The sequence below is a fragment of the Gadus chalcogrammus genome, chromosome 6, assembly GCF_026213295.1.
Source record: "Gadus chalcogrammus isolate NIFS_2021 chromosome 6, NIFS_Gcha_1.0, whole genome shotgun sequence".
NCBI lineage: Eukaryota > Metazoa > Chordata > Actinopteri > Gadiformes > Gadidae > Gadus > Gadus chalcogrammus.
The window spans coordinates 2,240,082-2,259,292 of NC_079417.1; the positions used below are offsets into that span (position 1 = coordinate 2,240,082).

At 47.8% G+C, this 19,211-nt stretch overlaps 1 protein-coding gene across 5 annotated transcripts; it reads left to right on the forward strand.

Moving 5' to 3' along the window:
* Positions 1 to 199: 199 nt before the first annotated feature.
* On the forward strand, positions 200 to 18,147 carry selenbp1 (selenium binding protein 1). 5 transcript variants are annotated; one of them, XM_056591949.1, is made up of 13 exons: positions 200 to 229; positions 1,706 to 1,820; positions 4,607 to 4,660; positions 5,757 to 5,869; positions 6,444 to 6,629; positions 9,835 to 9,955; positions 10,599 to 10,781; positions 12,425 to 12,606; positions 13,394 to 13,472; positions 14,249 to 14,370; positions 15,017 to 15,109; positions 15,923 to 16,041; positions 16,600 to 18,147. In XM_056591949.1, the coding sequence occupies exons 1-13, from the start codon at positions 215 to 217 to the stop codon at positions 16,760 to 16,762; spliced, it is 1,545 nt and encodes a 514-aa protein (XP_056447924.1). In that variant the 5' UTR covers positions 200 to 214; the 3' UTR covers positions 16,763 to 18,147. The 5 variants fall into 5 exon arrangements, with proteins under 5 accessions (XP_056447924.1, XP_056447922.1, XP_056447923.1 ...); XM_056591947.1 differs by lacking the exon at positions 200 to 229 and adding an exon at positions 940 to 966 and having other exon boundaries at positions 1,673 to 1,820; XM_056591948.1 differs by lacking the exon at positions 200 to 229 and adding an exon at positions 940 to 966 and having other exon boundaries at positions 1,673 to 1,820; positions 4,610 to 4,660.
* Positions 18,148 to 19,211: the final 1,064 nt, after the last annotated feature.

The window sequence follows — 19,211 nt, forward strand, 5'->3', positions numbered from 1 at the left end:
ACGGGGGGGGGGGGGGTGGGGGTGAGGGGGGGGGAAGCAGTGGTGGAGACGTTCTGGAGGTCGCGGTGAGATGTCCAGCGCTGCGTTAGTTAACCCATGGTGGTCCGTGGAGGGCCAAAGCGCCCTACTGCTGGAGATAAGGCAGCCTTGGACGGGGAGGTTTTCATCTGGGATGGAGATGATGTCAATCATCGACCGATAAAGCGTTGAATCGATGCACAACCCTCTGGTAGGAAAGCACATCCTTGAGGATCTGGGCCCAGTCCATGTCTTTTTTATATCGCTCAGGCCTGGCCGGTGAATGTCTGTTAATCAAGTTAAGAGTTTTCATGGCTGGACCACTTGAAAACGAGTCGCGACTATCACGTTTCAAGTAGGCCTATCTGCAACCTGAATTTTTGTGGAATTAGTAAACATCGAAAAATGTAATTAAACGCGTGCTTTTTTTAATAGAAGGCTACAACTTGAAACGCCCCTAGGCTATTTTAAATGGGAAGAGGTGAATTCAAATCGAATAAATGCAAAATACCTCATTTTAAAAGAGTAATGTTTCAATATTATTAATGTAATGGTTTTTACATTTCCATAAACTAAATGAGACTTTAATTGGCAGTGATGAGCTTCCACCGATAAGGCTCCTCTCTGCTGTCCCTGCGGGCTCTAGAAACACGACCCCCGTTTAGTTTGAAGAGCGCTTAACGGGAGTCATCCGTGCGTCCTTTCCATAAGTTCTTGACAGGTCCTTAAGTTCCTTAAGGACTTAAGAACACGGGCCACACGGTCTAGAGCTTCAGAACTGGTTTGATCCCGTTTATTCTCTGGGACATTGGGCTTCTCGGATTCGACAAGGGGCTTGGGAATGTGGAATAAATCATGTAATATCATTTGGAATGTGGAACAAAGCTATTTTGCATAAAAACGCAGAAATGCGGGGGAAATCGTGTGGGGACCTTCATGTTGAAAGAGGTAACGTTAGAAGGCTTTAGAAGATGCATCGTGTGAGGGCACATTTCCGACAAATTGGGCTTGAGATATAGAAATAGTATTTTTAGGGTCAAAAGTGAGTCGGGGGAACAAGCCCAACTAACAAATGTGGCGGACTAATAATAAATCTGCCAGTATCATTCGGTGCCTTGCACCTAATGCATTGCAGAGTGTTAAATATGGTTATTTTTCCTTTCGATTATTATGAGCAGCATATAACGAATTAATAATAATTCATTCTAAACTAATATTTTTTAACCTCAATGTCTATTCTCTCTTTTTCTTCGATTATTATGTGCAGCCTACAACGAATTAATAATTAATTCTAAACTAATAGGCCTATAGCTTAACCTCGATGTCCAGTCTCTCTTGTTAATTCTAAACTAATATAGCTTAACTTCGATGTCCAGTCTCTCTAAACACTTTGGCTGCTAAACATAAGGCAATCAACAAGTCCAGAAAGTGTTCAGAAAGTTTCAAATTGTTCCAAGTTTGAAGATGCTGGCTTCCTGCCAGCAGCTTCCACCAGAGAGTCCATGTCCGGTGGTCTGCGTTATGCAAGCAGGCCCTATCCCTATCACTCAAATGCAAAGACGTGCCTTCCTGCAGATCCAAACAAAAACTTGCAAACATTGCATGACTGGCATAACAGCTATTACCAATTCACTGGAGCAACCTTTTTCGTAAGGGTTGCGCTTTATCCTCGACGCCCATTCGCCAGGCCGGGGTACCGACTGCTGCTCCGCCCCCCACCGGGTGCATAGCCTCGGACCCGGACCGCACTGCCCTACAAACGGACCCCTTTCTCCGGATCACCTCCTCCAGCTCCACGATGGGTCAGTGTTTGGACTTTGTTTAATTCATATTTCCTCTTAGAGCGTCCTGTTTTGAGCGAGTGCATGAAGCGCTACTAACCGGTGCCGGGATTCTGATAGGAGATAGGCTTAGCACTTGCTTTTGGACGATTTTTTTTTATTTTTTATTGCGTCTAAGTCCTCGATTTGACCAGTTTCCTGGGAAAATAACGGCTGTGATCAATTAATGATAGGAGGCGCATTTGACACACATTTGATTCAATCCTAAATCCCGATCTATATGGGAAATGCATGTTTTGAGAAGCACTACAGCCGGAGGCGGATCACCACGTCCAAGTCCAAGACCGGTCAGTTCATGGACCTGGGTTGATCTCCCTTTCCACTGAGGCTGCCTGATGCAACGTGTGTTCTCCCTGCTGGAGCTAGCTCTTAGAATCCAGCTCACTTGTGCATAACTTTTGTTTCTGGTTCTGGCACTTGGTTTTGGCTGACTAACATTTTGGAATTTGGTCTTGGTTGAGGTTTTCCACAGTTTCTATGAGGGATTTTGCAGTGGTGACAAATGAAAGCTGCAGGATTATTCCTATAGGAGGTGCATTCATTTGACCGATTATTTAATCAATTCTAAATTCTGATCTTAAAGGAAATGCATATTGAGCTTGATTATTAAGAAAATTTTGTTTTGTCCCATGAGTAATGCATTCTAGACATTAATGACAAATTAATTTGTATGCAATGTAGTTCAACCGATAGAGACCAGGTACAGTGGTTACACCTTGAATACCTCTAATCAGAAACAAGCAAGATATAACACCCTTCCCCTCAGTGGCGGCTCCTGAAAAAAATCTCGGGTGGGGCTATACTTTCCTGATAATGATTAAGGAGACCCATTCAATAGGTGCACTAAATAGAAAAGTAGAATAAATAGCAGCTCCACAGTTAATTATTTACATGAATCTAATGTAGTGGGCCTATGATGTAAAATAGCTAAACAGGAGAAAACATGTCCGGCAACAACATAAAGACAGGGGCAGCATTACAAGTTAAGTATTTATTGACAGACCAGACAGCACTGCGTGGGTATCAACTGGTGACATTCTTGAGTGTCATGTAAACGCAAATGTTCTCCCTCCCAATAGCCGTAAATCCCATCTCAGTCAGCTCCAACAACTCCAAGATAGTTTGACTGCACTGCCAATTGAAATGTTGCAAAGGTTATGAAAGCTCTTGAACCTACAATCTGAACAAATACCAAGATGCCGTATTTTCAGCTGATTTTGTATTTTATTTGTGCATGAAAAGACATTGTTTGTGCAATGTTGAGGAATGTAAAATGATTGTATTACTATGTAACACTTTAATAGCTTATTTTACTTTTGTAAGACAATACTTTCAAGGTCAGTCAATACATTCTTGACTTGACATGCTGCCCCTGTCTTTATGTTGTTGCCAGACATATTTTCTCATACAACTTTAGATTCATGAAAATAATTAACTGTGGAGCTACACCATTTTTGTTTATGGAGTTACAATCTAGTGGACACAAGAAGGATCTCTCTATGAGTTATTCATCTAACAACAAATTGATACTGTCCTGCTTAATGCACCTATTGAATGGGTCACCTTAATCATTATCGGAAAAAACCCTGCAGGCAGGTTGGTGGGAGGCCGGCGCTCCAACGCCCCCTATGGGCGAGCCGCCACTGCTTCCTCTGCATGTCCTTATTTAGATCTTCCTCTTACCCGCAGAACAGTAGACCCATTGGAAAACCGGAATCACATTAAGACCTCCAGGGGAAAAAAAGGGGTATTCTTCTTGGTCAAAATGCATATTTTCTATCAGATGTATTCTTTAGATATTACTGTCCCTCCTGACATACACACAAATGTGTAGAAGTATTACTCAAATAGAAATGACTGACTGACGTTTCTATTTTAGTGAGTCAAACTAGCAGTCAGGATGGTTCACTTAAGGTGAGACATGGTCGGTTGTAACGCCTGGTTACAACCGACCCTGAGCCAGGTATATATATATATATATATATATATATATATATATATATACATTTATATACATTTAAAGTCACATGAAGTGAATGATGGATAAGCTTTTCATTTGAGTATTTGATTGATTAATTATGTATAATTAAGACATGTTACAACCGTCCCTGTACACTGTACTTTTCGTAAAACCCCAGTGGTTGAAAAACGTAAGCACAGAAAAAAAAGTTTTATATGGCAAATTGGCTATACAATTTTAATAAACTTGAAATGTTCAATAGAAAGTTCACTAGTAAGTCAGATCCATAAACTTTTACTTAAGATAATTGTGATGAAACATGAAACATATTTTCCCCTTATATGGGGAAGATATCGGTTTGAAATTCCAGGATGATCGTAAACTTAATGGGGGGGGGGGGGTTTGGTTTTTATTAGACTCAAACGTAAACGTTGACAAACTGCTAACGAAGTTCAAGTGCAACTCTATTACCGAGGGCCAATAGCAGTGGGGCCTATTCATGGTTTATTTACATTATCTAACATTGTTTTCATGGTGAACTATCTACTTGGTATAAACCGTCCTAACCCTGAACCTGTTTATTCGTCTCATTGGTCCCTCGGGGTCATGTGATCTGCAGATGTTTACTATGTGCTAATCCGAGCTGTCGCGACATACGAATAACACAGCGCCTCCTTTAAGAGTCTGCTCTCCCGTTCACCTCGGATGTTTTGAGTGTCACGTCAGGACCCACCAGCCGGGCGTCCTCTAAACCCGTGAGATGTTTCTGCTCTGTGTTCCCGCTCAGCAGCCTGTCACTCTTGTGGACCGGGATACAAGACACCCCTGGACGCCATGAAGGGTGAGCCGGCCCGTCCAACTGTCACTCTCTCTTCACTGCACTTCTCACATTTACTACTCGCAGACACTTTTACTCAAAAGCGGTTCACAACCATTCCCACACACCGACGACGGAGTCAACCACACAGGGCGACAGCCAGCTCGCCTGGCTCAGGAACACCTCGACACTCTAGGAGGGAGCCAGGGATTGCACTTGCAACTTTGCGGTTAAAATTCAACCCGACCCACAAACTTCCCAATTCTTCTCAGATCTGACTCACGCCTGGTTATGGGAAACCAAGTCGAATGATTTCCTAACAACTAGTCATCAGCGATCCCAGCAGCTGGACCACAAACTCCCCAAGTACCGGTCGCTAGGTTCAAACCAAGCGTTCGGTGCGCAGTGAGCTCACTTGTTGACTCAGTGTTGAAGGCCTTCAGTTTCTTGTATGGTCTCACCCATAAGGGTGACCAGAGGAGTGAGCACACAGAGTCTGGACATCGTGGACCTCCGATGGGCGACCCTCCCACGCTCTGTGAATTATGGAGGGCTGAGGATGAGACTTGACCTGACATACCGATCTGCGTCATCAATTAAACAGTGAATCCCTCTTTCTTTCTTTCTTTCTTTCTTTCTTTCTTTCTTTCTTTCTTTCTTTCTTTCTTTCGTTCTTTCGTTCGTTCTTTCTTTCTTTCTTTCTTTCTTCTTTCTTTCTTTCTTTCTTTCTTTCTTTCTTTCTTTCTTTCTTTCTTTCTTTCTTTCTTTCTTTCTTTCTTTCTTTCTTTCTTTCTTTCTTTCTTTCTTTCTTTCTTTCTTTCCTTCTCTCTCTCCCCCACCCCCCTCACGGGGTTCATACAGTGCGTAGTCAAAGCAAATAAAAAGTGAAATAGGAAGGATACTGGCTTTTGCACGGTACGATGTAATGTAGCGTGAGCAGCAATGAGTGAAGACTGGAACATTATAGGAATCTGAGAAACCTTCTTTCTGCCCCCCACTCTCTCCCTCACTCCCCCCTCCTCTCCCCTCCCCCCTCCACTCCCCTCCCCCTCCCTCCCTCTCCCCCCCTCCCCCCTCCTCTCCCCTCCCCCCTCCACTCCCCTCCCCCCTCCCTCCCCAGGCCCCAGGGAGCAGATCGTCTACCTGCCCTGTATCTACCGCAACACAGAGTTCATGAAGCCAGACTACCTGGCCACCGTGGACGTGGACCCCAAGTCCCCCACCTACTGCCAGGTACCCCCTACACCCCCGTACCCCCTAAACCCCGTGCCCCCCTCACCCCCCTAAACCCCCGTACCCCCTTACCCCCCTACACCCCCGTACCCCCTAAACCCCGTACCCCCCTCACCCCCCTAAACCCCCGTACCCCCTTACCCCCCTACACCCCCGTACCCCCTAAACCCCGTATCCCCCTCAGCCCCCTACACCCCTAAAAAAAAATCTAAAACCTTTCCCCCTGGAATAGGGTTGACCCTCCCTGGCCTCACTGGCTCGGTCACATGGCAGCCACCATACATTTTTTAAAATTGTTATAAACTTGAAATATTCAATAGAAAGCTGACCTTTGACCCCTCTTCCTGACCCCCCCTCTCACTATGTAGTTGACCTTTGACCCCTCTTCCTGACCCCCCCCACCTCAGTATGTAGTTGACCTTTGACCCCTCTTCCTGACCCCCCACCTCGGTACTCCTCACTATGCGGTTGACCTTTGACCCCCCCCTCCCCCTCAGTGCTCCTCACTATGCGGCTGACCTTTGACCCCCCTCACCCTCAGTGTTCCTCACTATGCGGCTGACCTTTGACCCAGGTGATCCACCGGCTGGAGGTGCCTAACCTCCGTGACGAGCTGCACCACACCGGCTGGAACGCATGCAGCAGTTGCCACGGCGACGCCACCAAGAGCCGCAGCCTCCTCATCCTCCCGGCGCTCATCTCCTCCCGCATCTACGTGGTCGACGTGGCGACGGACCCCCGGGCGCCACGCATGCACAAGGTCGGTGGGGGGGGGGGGGTCACAAGGTCAGTGGGGGCGGGTCACAAGGTCGGTGGGGGGGTCACAAGGTCACAAGGTCGGTGGGAGTGGGTCATGAGGTCGGTCGGGGGGTCCCAAGGTCACGAGGTTGGTGGGAGGGTGTCACAAGGTCACGAGGTCGGTGGAAGGGGGTCACAAGGTCGGTGGGGGGGGTCACGAGGTCGGTGGGGGGGGTCACAAGGTCACGAGGTCGGTGGGAGGGGGTCACAAGGTCGGTGGGGGGGGGTCACGAGGTCGGTGGGGGGGGTCACAAGGTCACGAGGTCGGTGGGGGGTCACAAGGTCGTGGGGGGGGGTCACGAGGCCGGGGGGGAGGTCACAAGGTCACGAGGTCTGTGGGAGCGCACAATTAATTTTGTACGTGTAGAAAGGTTCACACTAGGCGGTCATCTTTGCTCAAATATCTATCGTTTACTTAAAGTATAAATTAATATTCATGTAGTCGGTCAAAGTAAAGAGGAACCCACCGGAGAAGGAGATGAGAACATAATTGTATCACAGTGCGACCCACGTACCGCGCTTCAAATGAGGAGGTCCTTGGCAGTACACAGCCCTGATGAAACATAAAAACTATAACTACAACAAGTTCTAAATATATTATGCTTATCTTTCATTGATGGCAGTCAGGCCAGAGATCACAGCCGTTCACACACTGGGTCTGAACCAGGTCAAGTCAGTTCTCTTTTTATAGCCCTGAATCACCTTTACAGGGGGCCTTTACTGGCCATACATCTTTGTATGACTCCCTTTAACCTCTGTCAAGAACCATCTCAAAGGGAGGTTATCTGAGTGAACACAAGAGGGAACACACTGTTCCAGTTATGTTCCTTCCAACGGTTCCAAAGAAGGAAATCTGATCATCAATCTGATCCCTCAGTTGTTTATAAACTCTGATAAGGTCCGTACATGTTAATTTATATTTGACATCCAAAACAATTTATCTTTCATTCCTTGTTCTTTTCGGAACACAACACCAGTAGCCATGATTGACAGTTTCTTGGCTGCCTTTCTGACAACCCAATAAACCGCTACCGGTTAAGCGGTGGCTTTTTAGACATGCATGTAGCGTTGTCTCCTGGCCTACACACGACAGCATGATTGACAGTATGATTGCCATTCTGCTCTTTTCCGTCAGAAGTGCGTCAATTAACCACGACGGCGCTCAACGCTAAATCCATGGTCATTTAGTTCCGCCCCTAAGAATGCTCCGTTTACAGATGGGAACCAAATACAACAGCAAGACAGAAACCAGATATTGAACTAACAATGTGAGGGAGCTACGCTCCCACCAAAACAGGGATTTCTTAGAATGACTTGGAAGGACAAACATGCTGCATATAAACACGTTATTTCTGCAGTGTGCTTTCAACACTGTTGTCGTCCGAATAAGCCTGACTAGTTGAATCAAGAGTTGCTGATGAGTAACTCAAGTATTCCCATTATTCCATCCTTCCCTGGGTCCACTTCCAAAACCTTTTCCAGCTTCCACTGGTTTTGTGGTGTGGCGCTGTCTTGCAGGAGAGGTCTCTCATGAAAGTGCTTGAGGAGAAATGCTGACACGTGTCTCTGGGCAGATTACTGGATGCTCCCCATGTGGTTGTAGGGCAGCAGGAGTAAATCGACTCCCACTCAGAGGATGCCTTGGTCCGTCCGGGACTTGTGCAACTTGTTGGCCTTGTCTTCCCCTTTTTGAAGCTGGAGGCACTGCCTTTCCTGAGAGAGTTTTGCTTCACGAACCATCTTGATTATGGTCCACTCGGTTCCTCTCCTTTTCCCTGAACTGGTGGCTTCACCAGACCTTGGCCTGAGGCCTTTGGTCAACCAATCAGAGTGGATTGCATACTGAAGCGGCCGGTCTGACGGTTCTCTGAACTGGAACAAGTCAGAAGCCACTGACTTCTTTACCAAGACATCTGGACTTCATCTGAACTTCACCCAGACCATGTCCAGTTCTTCGGCGGCCTCAGCACATTCTCCTTTGGGCATTGTGGCTCTCTCTTGGAGATTAGGTTTTGCAACCGTGTTTGAGTTTGCCTGTGTCGTGTATCATTGTCCAACCACTGTGCAATAAACCGGCTCCCTGCACCCCCCCCCCCCCCCCCCACCAGCGTCCTTCTGTCTGGAGGGGTCCGGTTAAGGTCAGCTAGGTGGAGGTGGGAGTGTGGAAGCCCCCGACAGGGCGTCTAGCGATGGACCTCGTCACAGATTGTTTTGGACCGTCTCTGAGACTTTATTTGGTCTTTACCCCATTTAGTGTAGGTTGGTTATCAGCTAGTCATTTATTAACTCGGATCCACAGTCCAAACACGTACTCTTCCACCTGGGGGCGGGGCTTGACTTACAGCCGTGTGATTCAGTTCAAACCCCTCCCACCCTTCTTCTGATTGGTCTCTCCTCGAGGAGGAAAAAGGCAGTTAGGAATATAAAATGAGTGTATGTGTGTGTAGGTACGTGCATGCGTGTTTGTACTAGCTTCAACGATAGATGTTTTGCATTCCCTCACGGCCGTGGCAGTACTGGCAGGCTGGCCTGCCCTGACCTGGGGTTCCATGGGAAACTCGGTGTGAGATTATCTGCAGGAAGGAGTTTGAAAGAGGAGCACCCAGCTTAATCCCGTTAATAACACACTGTGATCCAACGGTTTCAAAGAAAAAGTCAGACTCAGTTATTTCTAAAGTCGTAGAACTGCTATGAATGTTATTTCAAATTTGAGATGATAATTAGTTTACCGAGAAGCAATTAGAATTTTCAGGGCTGCACCTCTGTTAATAATATAGACTTGTTTGTCAGTTGGTTGTTGGTAAATTGCAGGTTGTTGCTGAAGAGCGTAATGCCTGACTTTTGGCAGTACTTCATGTTCGCCTCATGATTACACAGAAAGCAGAAGCTTAAGGTGTCACGCTCCCACACCTAAAAAAATATATAATCGGATTATACATTTATACCTCCTTTTGATGACGCATCCCAGACTGGGTTCAGACATTTGACCTAAAGAGGGAATGAAGCCAATCCGATTATCATTTAATCAGACATGCAAACATGCCCAGACACCCTCTTGTGGACATGTCCTCTGGGTTGTGTTTTGTTTCACAAGCACTGAGGGGTGCGGGGTGTTGAGCTGAGCCTGAGGACGTTCCTCAGCTGAGCGTTCGGTTCGGTTCTTTCAGATCGTGGAGCCCACGGAGCTGATGTGGAAGTGTGGTCTGGCGAACCCTCACACCAGCCACTGCCTGGGCAATGGGCAGATCATGATCGGCTGCATCGGAGACCCGTCTGGCAATGGCAAAGGTAGCTCCTGCCAAAACCGCCAAGTCGATGTTTAACTTTTTTTACTTTCCCGTAATGACATCATAACCATAACAAATCTAGAGCCAGGTTCGAGGTCAACGTCAAATGTGTTCCATCTTGTAAATGTACAAGTGAATACTTTCCATTGCCAGCACATACGTTCAAAAAAGAAAACACAACTAAAGACAGAATAATTTAGCATCCGTGATTAAACAATTGCTAGCTATTAAAACCTAACTAATTGTCCCCCTCTAAATCATATTAAACATAGGCTATTAAAGATAGGATTCCAAAATTCTTGATTTATGGTTTCAAAGCACTACAACTCTCTGGAGTCAGAATGGGACAGTATTGCTCTCCAAAAATCCCATGAGGCATTCTGACGTAGAAGCCAAATCTGTGTTCCATAAGCACCACTGTATCAGCCACACCACCACACCTCATGACTTCACCGAACACATCTAGACGATGTTTGACCGGAGCTCTTGAATGAATGAACCCGGCTTCCAAGAGAACTTGCCCAGGGTCCGTTCTAGGACTGAGGTTCTGCTGCAAGAACCTGTGCTGAAGAACCTGTGCTGCTCCAAGAACCTGTGCCGAAGCCATGTCCTCACCGGGCCTCTCCCCCCCCCCCCCCTCCCAGGTGGGTTTGCCCTGCTGGACGGGGAGTCCTTCGAGGTACTGGGGAACTGGGAGAAGCCGGGCGACGCCACGGCCTTTGGCTACGACTTCTGGTACCAACCGCGGCACAACGTGATGATCAGCACCGAGTGGGGTGCCCCCAAGGCCCTGGCCAAGGGCTTCGACATGCAGCACGTCAAGGAAGGTGGGTCGCCTGTCCCCCCCCCCCCCCCCCCACTGGGCTCCACACCCCACTCTGGGGGACCTCCGGGAGGGAGGGAGGGGAGGGGAAGGGGAAGGTAAGGTAGAGGGAAGGTCGTTTTAAACGACGATAGCTGTCCGGGAATCAAAGCTTCGTGGTCAACTCTCCTGGCTTCACTTTAACATCCGTTAAACCAAGACCGTTTGTGAAGATGACGTCCGAGGACGTACCGATTCTGCCAGATGGCGTTTGGCAGGAGTGGCTCACCGTACAAGTAGTCTAAACACAGCGACCAAAGTGCTCTATTGCTGCTGTTTGCATACGTGGCAGGCAGCCTAAATGCCAGCCCATAGACGACTGAGAGCCAAACACACACTCTCATCCATCCCATTTTGGACCGTGTCTTTATTCATGGTTCAAACTGAGTTTTTCAGTTAGTCGTCTTTTAAAAAAAATTTATTGAAAAAATGATGATATCGATACGGCGATAAGTCTTCGCCGCTTTTCATGCGGTACGATAGTCGACACGCCCGCGTTAACGCAATCTTATTTTAACGCGATTAATACAAATTGATGCACTAACGCACATTCTCTTTTTTTTTATTACTACTTATTTGAATTTAAGTACACGTGTAGTAACTGTTCGTCGCCAATTTTAGTAATAGACTACCTGTTTACAATTCCCAAATCGGTGGTGTTCCGTAAGTTTCATATGCAACCCACACTGAGTGAGTCAATAAAACTCCCCCAAGATCACTAGTCTAGTTTTTGGTATGAATGATAATGTTAAGGGGGTGCGTGCAGGCAGGCAGGTAGGACCCAGATGCAGATGGGTAGGGAAAAACGGCACTTTATTTCTGCCAAAAGGCTAAGGCAAGGAGCAAGGAGCAAGGGAACACAGGTAACCACAGAGAACACGCAGGACCAACAAACCACAATGACAGCACCAGGAACAAAGGAAAGACAAGGGCTTAAGTAACAAACGCAACGAGGAACAGCTGAGACACATTAGGGGAGGGAGCAGTAATCAACACAGGAGGGAAACACAGGGAAACACACCATGACAGTACCCCTCCCTTAATGTGTCTCAGCTGTTCCTCGTTGCGTTTGTTACTTAAGCCCTTGTCTTTCCTTTGTTCCTGGTGCTGTCATTGTGGTTTGTTGGTCCTGCGTGTTCTCTGTGGTTACCTGTGTTCCCTTGCTCCTTGCTCCTTGCCTTAGCCTTTTGGCAGAAATAAAGTGCCGTTTTTCCCTACCCGTCTGCACCTACCTGCCTGCCTGCCTGCCTGCACGCACCCCCTAACAGAATGACAGCACCAGGAACAAAGGAAAGACGAGGGCTTAAATAACAAACACAACGAGGAACAGCTGAGACACATTAGGGGAGGGAACAGTAATCAACACAGGAGGGAAACACAGGGAGACACCCACACCCTGACAGATAATGTGTCCTTCCATTTGACATCTCATTTAACTTCAATTGGAGTGGATTTTAAAATAGAATTTTAAAAGTGTGATTAATCGCGGGTTAACTCACCAATACAATTCGATTAAAACTTTCAATCGTTGCCCAGCCCTATTATTATTTTTTATTCTAAAAAAAATATTTTAAATACGACTTTGTCCCGTCTCTGCTGCCCCCGCAGGCCTCTACGGGACCAGCATCCACGTGTGGGACTGGACCAGCCGCGAGAAGCTGCAGAGCATCGACCTGGGCATGGAGGGCGCCGTGCCGCTGGAGGTGCGCTTCCTCCACGAGCCCAGCGCCGCCGAGGGCTACGTGGGCTGCGCCCTGGGCTCCACCGTCTACCGCTTCTTCAGGACCAAGGTGAGCCACAGGGGGGCGCTAGAGGCACGCAGGACCGGGCGGGACCCCGGAGAACGCCGGGGGAACGCCGGGGGATCCAGTAGGACCCTGAGGTGGAACCCGATAGAACCCAGGAGGACCAGGCAGAACCGTGTAGATCCCAGTAGATCCCAGTAGATTCCAGTAGATCCCAGTAGATCCGAGTAGATCCCAGTAGAGCTCAGGTGACCTTAAGAACTAAGGAGGACCAGGCAGAACCGTGTAGAACCCAGTAGATCCCACTAGATCTCAGTAGAGCTCAGGGTACCAGTAGTACCCTGAGGTAGTATTCAGGTGACCTTTAGAACCAAGGAGGACCGGCAGAACCGTGTAGATCCAGTGGATCCCAGTAGAACTCAGTAGAACCGGGCAGAACCGTGTACATCCAGTGGATCCCAGTAGAACTCAGTAGAACCGGGCAGAACTGTGTAGATCCCAGTGGATCCCAGTAGAACACATTATAATCGATTTAATCCCGATAGAAGCAAGTCCATCCTGGTGGGTCCCAATAGAACCCGGTCAATTCTAGTGGAACCCAGTAGATCCCAATTCAAACCTGAATAACACAACTTGAACTTTGTTTATTTAAGTATATGTGGGTTTTTGTGTCTGTGTGCGTCTTTGTATCCCTGTGTGTGTGTGTGTGTGTGTGTGTGTGTGTGTGTGTGTGTGTGTGTGTGTGTGTGTGTGTGTGTGTGTGTGTGTGTGTGTGTGTGTGTGTGTGTGTGTGTGTGTGTGTGTGTGTGTGTGTGTGTGTGTGTGTCTCCAGAAGGGAGACTGGACCACAGAGCTGGTGATCAAGGTTCCCAGTAAGAAGGTGGAGGGCTGGGCGATGCCAGAGATGCCAAGTGAGTCGTTCTCCACCAGTTACACTCTATACACACTCTATACACACTCTATACACACTCTATACACACTCTATACACACTCCCGCAATGACATACATAATTATGTAAGTTCTAAAAAAAAAAAAAAAAAAAAAACGTTTTTATTTTTTATTATTATATCAATATTAATTTAAACAATATAAATAAATATAAAGAGAAAAGTCGACTCTCTCTAGCTTTAATTAAATCCTTTTACATTTGTTAGTTTTAATCCGACTGTACATTACTTTGAAAGGCTGAACCTCAGTTTCGTGATTTAGACCTCACTTGACCTCACACCCGGAGGTCCACGGTGCAATGTTTTTTTTTCCTTTGGCGGCCCTCAGTCAAATTTCTGGTTCCTAAATTGGCCCTCCGTTGTCAAAACTTTGAGAACCCCTGCTATACACCTTCTACACATGCTCTCTGAACTACATATGCTCCACACATGTATGCTCAAAGCGCTTTGCAATATAGCCCAACATTCACCCATTCACAACACATTCACACACCGACGGCGGTGTCGACCACGCAGGGCGACAGCCAGCTCGTCAGGAGCAGTCAGGGTGATGCGTCTCGCTCAGGGACACCTCGACACTCAGCTAGGATGAGCCGGGGATCAAACTAGCAACCTTATGGTCACCAACCAACCGCTCAAGCACCTGAGCCACATGCCGCGTGCACCAACGGCTGCAGGGTTGCGTCTGAGCACGTGCAAGAGAGCAGACCTTCTGATTGGCTGAGCTGTGTCGCTGCAGGTCTCATCACGGACATCCTCATCTCCCTGGACGACCGCTACCTGTACTTCAGCAACTGGCTGCACGGAGACATCCGTCAGTATGACATCACCGACAGGAGCAAGCCGCGATTGGTCGGCCAGGTGAGCTCTTCAATAACGTCTGGGATGAGGTTTTAACGTTGCCTCCCTGACTGGTTCTCTGTCTGTCCGTCTGCCTCCCTGACTGGTTCTCTGTCTGTCCGTCTGCCTCCCTGACTGGTTCTCTGTCCGTCCGTCTGCCTCCCTGACTGGTTCTCTGTCTGTCCGTCTGCCTCCCTGACTGGTTCTCTGTCCGTCCGTCTGTCTCCCTGACTGGTTCTCTGTCCGTCCGTCTGTCTCCCTGACTGGTTCTCTGTCCGTCCTTCTGTCTCCCTGACTGGTTCTCTGTCCGTCCGTCTGTCTCCCTGACTGGTTCTCTGTCCGTCCGTCTGTCTCCCTGACTGGTTCTCTGTCCGTCCGTCTGCCTCCCTGACTGGTTCTCTGTCCGTCCGTCTGCCTCCCTGACTGGTTCTCTGTCCGTCCGTCTGCATCCCTGACTGGTTCTCTGTCCGTCCGTCTGTCTCCCTGACTGGTTCTCTGTCCGTCCGTCTGCCTCCCTGACTGGTTCTCTGTCCGTCCGTCTGTCTCCCTGACTGGTTCTCTGTCTGTCTGTCTGTCTCCCTGACTGGTTCTCTGTGCGTCCGTCTGTCTCCCTGACTGGTTCTCTGTCTGTCTGTCTGTCTCCCTGACTGGTTCTCTGACCCTGCAGGCGTTCCTGGGGGGCAGCATCCAGAGCGACGGGGCTGTGCGGGTGCTGGAGGACCCCGAGGACCGGGAGCAGCCCCCCCCCTGCGTCATCAAGGTAAACAGAACCCCCCCCCCCCCTCAGGGGACCCCCATCCATCACTGCCACCCCCTGACACGTGTCTGTCCTGTCTGTCATGACGTTTACTTTGAGGGCGTTCATCAGACGCTGTTATCCCGAGACTTACAGTCAGTACATACATCAAGAGGAACAGCAATATATCTCTGTCGGTACAGTAAGGATGTTCATGGAACCAAGTGCCAAGCATTAGCAATCACTAGGTTAACCCATTCCCCGATAGCTGGGATAAGATGCTACACGACGCTAAGCACTATTTTTTTAAGTGCCCGGACGAAGTACAAACATCATACCTGTTGTGACCTGAAGACTTGACTGTACTGTCAGTCATGACCTGAAGTGGGGTCAGAAGCAGTGTTTCCTGTGTGGTTGGGTGTGTGTTGACATGCATGTGATCCCCCAACCCTCATCCACTTGATCAAAGGATTAAACCTTATCTGTACGACAATGTTGTTTTGAGGTTGTTAGTATGGAATGAGGCAGGATGTTGGATCTGTGTGTTTGTGTATGTTTAGGATTTTGTGTGTGTGTGTGTGTGTGTGTGTGTGTGTATCTGTTTGTCTGTGTGTGTGTATCTGTGTATTTGTGTGTATCTGTGTGTGTGTGTGTGTGTGTATCTGTGTGTGTGTGTGTGTGTGTGTGTGTGTGTGTGTGTGTGTGTGTGTGTGTGTGTGTGTGTGTGTGTGTGTGTGTGTGTGTGTGTGTGTGTGTGTGTGTGTGTGTGTGTGAGTGTGTATCTGTCTGTGTGTGTGTGTGTGTGTGTGTGTGTGTGTGTGTGTGTGTGTCTCCCAGGGTAAGCGCATCCAGGGGTCTCCCCAGATGCTGCAGCTGAGCCTGGACGGTAGGCGGCTGTACGTCACCACGTCTCTCTACAGCGCCTGGGACAAGCAGTTCTACCCCGACATGCTCAAGTAAGACCAGGAGGCCGGAGCGGCCCCCTCCGGGGTCGGATCGGACTCACTGTCTGACTGCGCTGCTCAGCGGCGTGTTTCACAATCCACTGTCTAACCCCTACTGCTGCTTGATAGCATGTATCCGTATTCACTGTCTATCACCTGGTGCTGCTCAATGGTGTGTTTCTGTATTCACTGTCTAACCCCTAGTTCTTCTTAATGGCGTGTTTCTGTATTCACTGTCTATCCCCTAGTTCTTCTTAATGGCGTGTTTCTGTATTCACTGTCTATCCCCTAGTTCTTCTTAATGGCGTGTTTCTGTATTCACTGTCTATCCCCTAGTTCTTCTTAATGGCGTGTTTCTGTATTCACTGTCTATCCCCTAGTTCTTCTTAAAGGCGTGTTTCTGTCATCATCGCTAGAGAACCCTTCAATAAGAGCGAGTGCTGTTAGCAGTTCCAACGCTAGGTGCTGTATCGGCATGCACTCAGTATCGGGCAATGCTCAAGTTAGGAATCGGTGTTGGGTCGGAGAAGCAGGTCTGGGAACGTGTCTGACTGTGGGTCCTTCCTCCAGGGAGGGCTCTGTGATGATGCAGCTGGACGTGGACAACGTCAACGGGGGGATCGTCCTCAACAAGGACTTCCTGGTGGACTTCGGGAAGGAGCCCCACGGCCCGGTCCTGGCCCACGAGCTGCGCTACCCCGGGGGCGACTGCACCTCCGACATCTGGCTGTAGGACCCCCACATCTGGCTCTAGACCCCCAACATCTGGCTCTAGACCCCCCACATCTGGCTGGCTGTAGACCCCCCACATCTGGCTCTAGACCCCCACATCTGTCTCTAGACCCCCCACATCTGGCTGGCTCTAGACCCCAACATCTGGCTGTAGACCCCCCACATCTGGCTCTAGACCCCCCACCTCTGGCTGGCTGTAGACGCCCCACATCTGGCTGTAGACCCCCCACATCTAGCTGGCTGTAGACCCCAACATCTGTCTCTAGACCCCCCACATCTGGCTGGCTGTAGACCCCAACATCTGGCTGTAGACCCTCCCACATCTGGCTGTAGACCCCCCACATCTGGCTGTAGACCCCCACATCTGGGTGGCTCTAGACCCCCACATCTGGCTCTAGACCCCCCACATCTGGCTGGCTGTAGACCCCAACATCTGCCTGTAGACCCTCCCACATCTGGCTGTAGACCCCCCACATCTGGCTCTAGACCTCCCCCACATCTGGCTGGCTCTAGACCCCTTACGCCCAGCCTTAGCTCTAGACGCAGCCCCTCTCCTCTAGCTGTGGACTGAACCTACTATCCCCGGTCCAGGGGCCCGAGACCGACTCGGGGCCCTCCATCTCTCACAGGCACGCCTTCAGGCACGCACACACAAACTGGGGCGCACGCACGCACTCACTCGGGTGCGTGCGCACACACCCACGCTTGCACGCGCACGCACACACACAAAAACAAACTAGCAAACAAATAAACGCTCATACAGAGTCGGACGCACACAAACACAGACAGACAGACAGACAGAGACAGACACAGACACACACACACACGCACGCACACGCACACGCACACACACACGTTGGTCTTACCGTATAAATCATGTTAGTTTATATAGGTTACTAAGTATCCAGTAATGCTTAACACATGGTAATCTTGATCGACAGCACATGCTGCAGTAGAAGAATGCAGTCTGAATGGAGCTGGGGGGGTCGTGGTAGTTCATCCTCTCATCTTGTGGTTTGTGATTCACTTTGATTGTCCGGCCCAGGGGTTAGTGTTCCCTGGGGTCGTCCCCAGGTCAAAGTAGGCTTTAGAACGTATACCAGAAATACTATGATACCTTCAAGGAAATTAATAATAAAAAAAAACGTCCTTTTATAACACGAAAACATTCAACAAATGGCACTGTGAATGTTGTTTAACAGAGCCTGTTGCCATGGTTTTCCACTTTTACCTGGCCTCAATCGTTTCTGAACGCTGGTAAATGATTCCTGGTAATGAATTGTACATTCCAGTACTCTGATGATAAATCAGAGATATCACTAACATGGGTTATGTTATTAACATGAGTATAGATTCTGATTCAGCACTTTACTGTTATGACACTTATGCCGACCCTCCCCACCAAGTCTTAAATAAACACTTGTACTATCATGTTTGCTCTGTTTATTTTTCTGAAAAACCCGTTTAGTCAGGATTTGCAAGACTTTATTAATATCATGGGAGCGAAATCCCTGATCACTCAATGCGTCCTCTGGACCGAAATAAAAATGACACCAAATTAAATTAGTTCATGTCATTATCCTGTCATAACAAAAATCAGGTTTTGATACATCATGAATGAATAATAAACTCATGATTTTCTGTAAACTTGAGTGTAAACAGGCAAAAACGTAATTCAGTAAAGATAATCGCATCTAATGTGAAAGTATCCATCAATATATTTGTTTTATTAATTGCTTCGTTGAATTAAGATTATTGCTGTTGAACTGATAACTGGAGGTAGAATGTGAGTTCGGGTGTATTCTGCGAACTTTGAATCCTAATAAAAAAATATCTTATCTCAACGTGGAGCTGCTGTGCGTCAGAACTGGGATTTCTTCCCATGATTAAATGGTATATTTCTACTGCCACCGTGTGGCCTTATATGGTTATTTTCGATGCCTTCAGACTTCTTTCTTTTCTGCATTTATTGTAAAATCCTACTTCATACCATGGGATTCAATTAAAATCGAATTTCTACGAGGCCATGAGTGAGGCACTATTTAATATATGTTATGCATTATATTTAATAAACTCCAATGTAAAATCTGCTACTGCAGACGCACTGCGATAAACAACATTTGCATTTGGAAACGCAACATGTTTCGTCTAGTTCCATGATGGCAATAGCTTGGTTGCAGAACATGCAAACGTATTCCCGTGATACGTAATCAATAATCAATTATTGATTGCTATAGTTCCAATACATGATCGTAAAGCAGCTTTTTAAGAAGACAAAGCGGTTGCCTTGGTAAAAAAAAACGTATACTTAATTTTAAAGACGTATTAAAGCAAAACAATAATCAATAAATCCACGACCACTCATAATTTAAATCACATTTTTCATTCCAACATGTCGACCGATTAACAATGAGGTGCGCACGGACGCTTAGTTTTTAAATTACACTCAG

Coding starts and splice junctions, on each gene's coding strand:
- selenbp1 (XM_056591947.1), top strand. Junction 1,821..4,606: donor CTCCTCCAGCTCCACGATGG/GTCAGTGTTTGG, acceptor GTTCCCGCTCAG/CAGCCTGTCACTCTTGTGGA. Junction 6,630..9,834: donor GGGCGCCACGCATGCACAAG/GTCGGTGGGGGG, acceptor CGGTTCTTTCAG/ATCGTGGAGCCCACGGAGCT.